Source organism: Amyelois transitella, chromosome 24, assembly GCF_032362555.1.
Source record: "Amyelois transitella isolate CPQ chromosome 24, ilAmyTran1.1, whole genome shotgun sequence".
In the NCBI taxonomy this organism is placed as follows: domain Eukaryota; kingdom Metazoa; phylum Arthropoda; class Insecta; order Lepidoptera; family Pyralidae; genus Amyelois; species Amyelois transitella.
This window is the reverse complement of record NC_083527.1, coordinates 3,912,308-3,920,562: the sequence shown is the minus strand read 5'-3', so window position 1 is coordinate 3,920,562 and position 8,255 is coordinate 3,912,308. Positions and strand designations below refer to the sequence as shown.

The 8,255-nt window shown below is 37.8% G+C and overlaps 2 protein-coding genes across 2 annotated transcripts; one reads left to right on the top strand and one right to left on the bottom strand.

Annotated features, from left to right (window-relative positions):
• Positions 1–3,108: 3,108 nt before the first annotated feature.
• On the top strand, positions 3,109–4,455 carry LOC106135811 (coiled-coil domain-containing protein 103). The gene is made up of 3 exons (XM_013336196.2): positions 3,109–3,218; positions 3,690–3,851; positions 4,316–4,455. Exons 1-3 carry the CDS (start codon positions 3,112–3,114, stop codon positions 4,419–4,421), a joined length of 375 nt encoding a protein of 124 aa, XP_013191650.2. The 5' UTR covers positions 3,109–3,111; the 3' UTR covers positions 4,422–4,455.
• A 1,141-nt stretch (positions 4,456–5,596) lies between these two features.
• Positions 5,597–7,850, bottom strand: LOC106135812 (cilia- and flagella-associated protein 144-like). The gene is made up of 3 exons (XM_013336197.2): positions 7,727–7,850; positions 6,493–6,652; positions 5,597–5,738 (listed from the first exon to the last, which is right to left on the bottom strand). The coding sequence occupies exons 1-3, from the start codon at positions 7,848–7,850 to the stop codon at positions 5,606–5,608; spliced, it is 417 nt and encodes a 138-aa protein (XP_013191651.1). The 3' UTR covers positions 5,597–5,605.
• Between the last annotated feature and the right edge of the window lie 405 nt (positions 7,851–8,255).

Genomic DNA, 8,255 nt, shown 5'->3' with positions numbered 1-8,255 from the left:
AACAATTAGGCAAACGCAGATATATAGGTACATACATAAAGTCGCATCTAAGTATATCACTTGCAAGGTAGACAGATGCAACAGTTTTTAAAAGACTGAGAGTTCACTTTCAGCTGTATGGCTAAATGATTTTCTATTGAGATTCAAAGTCGCCTTTTACAACATCCATGGGACACATGGAGTATTCCTATTCTAAATAAAGTTAGACAAAGACATACCTAAATGAATTTTACCTCTTTCATATCATTAAGGAAGAAAAGCGCTTTTCTGTTGTAACTCCGAAACTTTTGAGTCAATGTTTTCCTAACAAAGAGGACCAAATCCCTTTCAGTTGGCACCTCGTATGCTCCGAGGTTCAAAGGCTTCTCGTTCTCGGTGCAGTTGAAATTAGACTCAGTGGCCATCGGTATTTGAACTGTAGTTGATGTGGCTTGGGTTACCTGTAAGTTTACAGAATATCTTTCTAAAATTCTTCTTATCTCTCTTGTATTTTTGCATTGTTTACGAGTAGTTAGTTGTATTATAGTTTGTCGAGAGTTTTAGTTGTATTATAGTTTGTCGAGAGTTTTCTACAAGATGTTATAAACGGCATGTAACTTGCCCTACGAAAAGAGTTGAAGTTATGAAAAAATTTGCGCAGGTCGCCGTATTTTCCAAATGTCTTAAAATCTTGGTCTAGTCCAGAATATTCAATTTTACAATAATATTTTGATGACTATCACAAGTCTAGAATCAATTGTCTATTTGTCCACCCTAAAAGTAAAAACAAGGTAAAAGAAGAAAGTACTAAAGTAAGAAAAAGGAAAACCTGGAAACACTGTTAGGAGTATCTATTTCATGCCATAGTATGGATTGTAATGTAATTGTAATGATGTTGTTGATAACGCTATTTATCTTAGAAAAACATTAGATCAACAGCAATAAGTAACTTACATTTGTGGTCTCCGTGGTATAAAATAAAGTAGATTCACTGAGTTCCAATTCAAATCCAGGGAACATCTCAAACTCAGCACTACAGTGGCATAATGCGGCATTCAATATTACCAGGTAGAATTCTGTGGTAAAATAATAAGAAAATCTAGATATAGATTATTGGCGCTGGCTTTTCTCAAGAGTAGCCTACGAGTATTAATAAGTACGATCTTGGAGTTAAGTCAGATTTTTACATGACGATTTTGTCTGACCTCCATAACCTTGCACGAAAATCTTATATCCATTTGGATCATGGTGACTTAAGAAGTCATCATTGAGAAAGTGTGAGAGCAGATATTACTTACCTACCTACCTACATTTCTTTAAAACTATTTACTTTGGAATCATTTATTTGGGATTCCTCCTTTAGACAATGGGCTACCATCCTCTCAGGATCTCTTTTATCTGAATTTCATCATAAAACCATCGGCTAACCGTGACCTAATTATTCTTACAGACTAATTTATGCATTTGGACTATCCCGAAGGGGTTGGCTACATCTTTCCATTTGCCACGATCCTTGCATACTTCTTCCGTCTCTTCATGAAAGCCGACAAGACTTGATCAAGGCAATAATTTGACTAATAAGACAATTGTAACTATTTACTCTGTTACCCTAAGAAATAAAGACTTATATACGAGTAACTATGTGTGCATGTACATAATATAATACACTTACGTGCAAACATCGCAGCCATAATATTAGTGTTCCTAAGGTAAGCGTTTGTGGAGAAATCCGTAAGTTGATTTCGCAGTCACGCCTCACACTGTAATGCGCCTACTTCGCTTGTGGTTTTAGGCACAGATTATAATTTGACGCAATTAAACTTCGTTTCAGGTGGGAGATTCTGGGGAAGTTTACTCGCGTACACTTTCAGCCATAGAAATCGGAATACCTATTCGAAGTTAACGCGAATTTTTGTTTTACGTGATCGGAGTAGCGGGCGCTCTCTATTAGAACTATACTCTTATTTCTATGCTTCCAGCAATGTCAGACAGAGACGTTTGCTTGGATTTGCTGCAGTTCCTTTTTTTCTTCTGCATTATGTTTTTAAGCAATCTACGTGTGGCTGATAACTACTTAGGTACTTGATTTATTTAATTTTACGATAATTTTAAGTGTAATGTTTTCTTCTGCAATATAAGACGAATAAGACATAAATACAATAACTTACGGATTGTAACTAAATCTCAGTGCTCACCATGTAATATTGTATCTAGATAGCTGTAACACAAAATTAGGTAATACGTGTTTTAGGGAATGTAAAAAATGCCTTTGACGCATTAGCTGAGTGTCTAGAATATACATATAACTGACTACCAGAATATTAGTAGGTCTGTAAGTTCTGCTTCCCGCTAGACTTTTTTTATTCTATTTTGGATTAGGAATTTGTCTTCCAGCTCACCTGATTGCATGGATTGTTAATTTTTAAACATCCCAACTTACTAACAGTATAAAAAGGCAAACTTGTTGTGAAAATAACATCACTGGGATAAGATGATATTATTTCTTGACGGAATCCTAAAATGTAAAAGTACTTCATACAATTCATTAAATCAGAAAAGTATCGTTACTATGTTTGTACAACATCATGTTAACACCGATAAGAAACCGATTAGAGCCCTTATAATGCACAGAAAACGTAATATTACTTTATTATTTGTAGGAACACATTACAACACTAGTTTTAAGTTGTGCATAATGGCGGGTCCATGAGTAAAATGCAGTCTCATGGCATTAGGTACTGCTTCTTTCAGACCCACAACAAGGCTTTTAAAACCTTCAATATATTTAGCTTCAATATTATGCCTTCTCTGTTTTTCCTAAAATGAAATACGGGCAGTGTTTTCGTAATCTTATAAGTAAACTAGGTACCTTGTGAAAATTGGTCAGCGAACATAAAAAATATAATTTATTGATGTTTAATATATCTTACCAGTGGGGTATTCAGTACTTACTTACTATATATAATATAATGAGAGGCAAAACAATCGCATGAATATTAATATAGCGAGCAAACTAGGTATAGGGGCAAACCTCCGAAATGAAAAGCGCAATATTGTCTGCAGAAAATACGGGAAAAGCATTGATTCGGTTGTTATGGAAACGAGAAACTTGTTTGTGCTTGAGATTCTTGCATGTCTGAAGTTGAGATTTATAATTATCTTTTGCCAAATTGTTGTAAACGCAATTACCCTTCGAATAAACACCAGTTTGCATTCTCAGCATTGGGGTCGCACAGCATGTAAGTTACTACTACCTATATACTTTTGATGAAACATTAATTGTGAAATACATCGTATGTCCTTTTTCTTTCTCTCATCTTTGCGTATTCCCGTTGCACCCTCCACTGTAGTGCTTCAGGGCCCTGGGTTCGCCTTTCGACTTCTCTCTCTACTTTGTCCGTGGCGTCTTCAGAATCAGCACGCATATAATCTTTCGCGACGCCAGCCCCTTCTACTTGGCCTTCTATTTGTTTAGCGGTAGCCTGCAGGCTTCCGCTAAAACGTGACCGTATCAACGTAGACGGCTCTTCTGTATTTCTGCTATGTCACGGACATGAAGACTGTCGCAAATGCGGGAGTTTCATTAAATCGTTTGTAAATAAGTATAAAATCTTTACCATCGCCAGAAATAACACTACTGCAACACCGTCCTCTGCATACTTCTTTGTCGGCAAAGACAGCTGATTTTGTACGTTATTTTTATTTTACAGTTATTTTTACTGGCCAATAATGGACAAGCCCCTGGGTCTGGACGACATATCAGCGATGGAGAATCAGCTCAGGAGTTCCGTGGAGCAGGACCGTCACTACTGGAGGGTAAACGATGTGAAGTGCGATGCGATTTATACTGCGAAGACTTATGAGGAGTTCGCGTAAGTTTCAAGGTCTTTTGGCGCAATGTAGGTTAGTATTGACATGGAAAATTGCAGTTGCGATGGAAAACAACTGTTTTATCCTTTTGTCGTCTTTAGAATGACCGTGGTCAAACGGTTAAATCATCAACTAAAAATGGGGATAAACGGGTTCGAACCCTATCTTGGTCATCTGTTAATTTTTTAAGTTACGTATATGATTGTATACCTACTGAAGCTGCTCTTACAGTGAACGAATAAACCTGCACATTCAGCATACTGTGTACCTAACAATGATGATCCAATATAGGTTGGGTTTGGCTGCAAGAATTACGGCGGTCATACGGTAGTCGTTTCATGTAACCTCACTTACCTACTACAGGGTCAAGATTAAACCAGGACCCCTGGTGCCTCTCCTTAGTCATGGGGCTGCTAAAGACGCCATTAAGATCTTGTCTGTTCTCAAAATAAATACTTCTTTTCAGAGACCGGGTGGCTGCAGCACACTTGCGGCCTTTGGAGAAGGCTGACTACCGAAGCAAAAAGAGCGGTTGGAACCAGTATGCAGTCAAGGAAAAAGAGAGTGACTGATCACTTAAATTCTGTCATATTGCTTACTTACGTGAAACTATTAAATTAATATTTTTAACAAGTTTTGCTTAATTGCAATGGTGCTTTTGTCAAGTGTCTCCTTTTTTGATTTTCTGTTTGGATATATTACCTATACCTACTAGTCTTATCATTATTCTGGGCCAATTTTCTATAAGCCGATCAAGAAATTTAAGTTTAACGTAACAAACAAAAACACAAATCTTTCAATTCTCTCTATAAGTCTTGAAGATTGATAGTGATAGTTCTCTTTGGGAAGGAGTCCAAGGTTAGGCTGCGGCTCCACTGAGGTGGAGACGAGCGGAGCTGAGAGGAGCAGAGCTGTGAAAAGAGGTACGTGATTCCACTTAGGCGGAGACGAGCGGAGCTGAGAGGAACAGAGCTGTCGATTTCTACCACGTCACTTCGCCGCTCGTCTCCGCTTGACTGTTTCCATTGAAGCGGAGCGGAGACGAGATGTGGATTTCATGTAATATGATTGGTCGATCCCCACACGTCTCCTCTCCGCTCCGCTCGTCTCCGCCTCAGTGGAGCCGCAGCCTAATACTAGGGCACACTCGACGACTGTGCTAAAAAAGGTCTTCGATAGTTTTATGATGGTACAATGTACATTTCCTGGTTGAGCCGAATTTAGGGTGGCTAATTTGTATTAAAAATAAAAACCTGCTTGTGTGTGATTTGTCCATATTTATTTACTTATTACTTATTCGTTCTTTTTTCCAGTTGAAAAGTTAGGGAATGTTGCAGCTTACAATTCGATAGGTTTTTATACTACCATATTATATAGATATATATACTAGACCATATAATTTACCTGGGCACAACAATTTGAATAATATGCTTCACTGTAATTTCAAATCAGGCGTGCATTTACATAGCGATTTGTTTTCATTAATTACTAACTCACAGACAAATTGATAAAATTTTTGTTCAACATTTTTTCTCTTTATCATCTACACGAGAAATGGGAATTGTAGGTAGCTCGCTTGCAGGCTAGGCTCCTCGGCTCGTTTAGCATTAGATATTAGGTAATTGTGAAACCTCCGACCCAGGTTGCACATTATTACATTCAACTTATTTAGATAGTGAGAAACCAATTAAGGATTTTCAGCGTCACTTGCTTCAGGTGAAAATTGATTCTGCAAACTGTACCCTCCTATGTAAGGTTAGGCCCGTTTCTTCGGATTGTTCATCAGGATTATGATCTCGACTTTGGTGTGGCTGCTCTCCTTCTTGGGGTTGTAGAATCGGCGGTCGTTGCGGTCCATGGGGACTAGCGGTTTGAAGTACCATCCGTACCTGGAATACATACATATAGTTACGTCTATATCCCTTGCGGGTTAGACAGAGCCAACAGTCTTGAAAAGACTGATAGGCCACGTTCAGCCTTTTCGGCTTGACCTGGAATTGGTTTTATAAATTTAAAAATAAAGATTTCCGTTCCCCCGTAGTTTAGATAAGAATCTCTTTCCCATTAATTTTGTAAAAGACGACTGAGGGTCGCATTGAACTAGTGCAAACTTGTATGCTGTTTTGACAACGAAGAAAAATCATAGTGTACGCTAGTGCCAGATGCTTCGATTTCTGCGCAGAATGTAATACTGAGTCATGAGAAATCTTGTAAAAATAATAATTTGGTTGACAACATTCTTGTATCCTTTTGTTTTTTTTTTTAATCCAATTGCAGCCCGCTCGGATAAAACAAAAAATCCGCCTCTTAGTGCACCCTTAGACCACGTAAAAAACCTACATATTTAAGTAAATTCCGAAATTCAAATTTCTGGGCTGTTTGTCGATATATCATTCAGAGGCCCTTATTCACACATATTTAGAAGGTAAAATCGTTACCACCCGTAAAGTGACCTGTGACCACGTATCGAATTAGGTAAAAATAACTTATTAAGAAATCTCTATAAGTATATAATACAAATTAAGATATCAAATATATTTATATAAATTAAGATATCAAATATCTAATAACAATAAAAGGATTTCCCCTCCGGGAAAGAGGCGTGATTTTATGTATGTATGTATGTATATAATACAAACTAACACTTGGTTCTCGGTAGCCGGCGCCGAGTACTTGCTCCGTGGGCCTTTCGCTCTGGTCTGCGCCACGTTCTTGTGGTAATGGTCCACCTTCTCCTCCTGCTCTTTGGACTCCGATTTGTGCTGGTCGTGGGCTGCGTAGAACTTGCCGGTCACGGGTATCGCTGGGGAATAGATTTGACGTTTTTATTCCATTCAATTCAAAATATTTTTTTGCATATCATAAAGTACATCAATTGAATTCCAGTAACTGCTTATAAATAGGTACAATATGAACCCTGTTGGGTATCGCAATTTAATACTTAGAATGAAATTGGTGCTCAGTAGCTCGAAAACAATAGTCTTATACTTAGTGGGGAACATATTGTGTTGGAAATTTGCATACGCAGGCAACTGGGTGTGTAACCACAATCCATGTAAATGTTGAGGCGATCAGACGGGAGTCGCTTCGAGTTAAAACCTGACTTACCCAATGCAGGATCGTGGTCAAAGCCATAAGAAAAAAGATATTTGTTTCAAGCTAGGTGCAAGTCATGGGTTGGTCTTCTATTAATGATCTACTGAAGACAAGAACGATGTTCTTACAACTATGGAAAACATCACGATAAGAATTTACACATTTGAGCAACTGGATGTGTAACCATGATGCGATGGGTTTGGTCTGGTCTTGTTATGTAAATACCTGACTAACCAAATCATGGATTGGGGTCATCAACGGTTCCCAAGGTCTGTTTCAAAAAAAGAGCGATAGCAAAGCAAAATCCTCCTGGCGTTTGGTTTGCAGTTTCCTTAGACCCGAGCATTAAAATGTTTTATTCATTATTATGGGACATTTCAACATCACTTAATAATTGTCATATCATCATCGACATATCATCATATCTTTTGGTATGTACTTAGGTGATACTTCTACTTAATTATAAATATATAAATTTAATCCCTTACTTTATTTAATCACTTAGATGGTTCGAAGGTCACAATTAGCTCGATAGCTTAATTATGGTATTGAGAGGCAAAAAAGTAAAAGTTTGGTAGCGCATCCAAAGTTCAGAAGTCTCTGACTTAAATAACTATTATTTTGATACCGGAAGGATAGGGAGAAACAACATTTTCCCTCGCCACTTCCCACGATCCTTGCATACTTTTAATTCATTCACAATCACTAATCTTTTCATGCAAGCTTGTCAGTTATTACTTTACTCTTATCATAGGAGAAAAGTAAATACAAAATGCCTTACAGCCAAAGTTGGGTCTGTAAATCTTGTAGTTCCGGAAGTGCTTCACCTCCCTGCTGATGATCTCGTTCAGCATGTGTATGTCTATCGGCATCCTGGACCCGAAGGTGCATTTTCCTTCTGTCATTGTTCTGTAATTCATACATAATAAGTAACTAACCGAGTCTGCACTTGAAAGCTATTGGCAAAAATCAAAATTGGGCATCTATATGACCACTTGACGGCCTCTGTGGTGCAGCGGTAGTGCGCTTGTCTGTGACATCAGAGGTCCCGGGTTCGAATTTCGGCCAGAGCATGATGAGAAACGAACTTTCTCTGATTGTCCTGGGTCTTGGATGTTTATCTATTATATAGATATAGGTATTTATTATAGATATAGTATCGTTGAGTTGTATCTCGTAACACAAGAGGCTAACTCAAACTGTGTTATTTGTCCCGTATATATTTATATTATATTTATACCAACAGATGACTGTTTCGTATGTTTATAGTTGTACTCGCAATATGCTATAACTATTACTCCTATTTGTCT

Bases quoted from the DNA above. Each gene is read 5' to 3' on its own strand.
- LOC106135811 (XM_013336196.2), top strand. From the start codon at position 3,112: ATGTCTGAAGTTGAGATTTATAATTATCTTTTGCCAAATTGTTGTAAA. The intron at 3,219-3,689 runs GTAAGTTACTAC...TTTATTTTACAG, and splicing joins GCATTGGGGTCGCACAGCAT to TTATTTTTACTGGCCAATAA. The intron at 3,852-4,315 runs GTAAGTTTCAAG...ACTTCTTTTCAG, and splicing joins AAGACTTATGAGGAGTTCGC to AGACCGGGTGGCTGCAGCAC.
- LOC106135812 (XM_013336197.2), bottom strand. From the start codon at position 7,850: ATGACAGAAGGAAAATGCACCTTCGGGTCCAGGATGCCGATAGACATA. The intron at 6,653-7,726 runs GTAAGGCATTTT...TCTATTCCCCAG, and splicing joins TTACAGACCCAACTTTGGCT to CGATACCCGTGACCGGCAAG. The intron at 5,739-6,492 runs GTTAGTTTGTAT...TATGTATTCCAG, and splicing joins CCGGCTACCGAGAACCAAGT to GTACGGATGGTACTTCAAAC.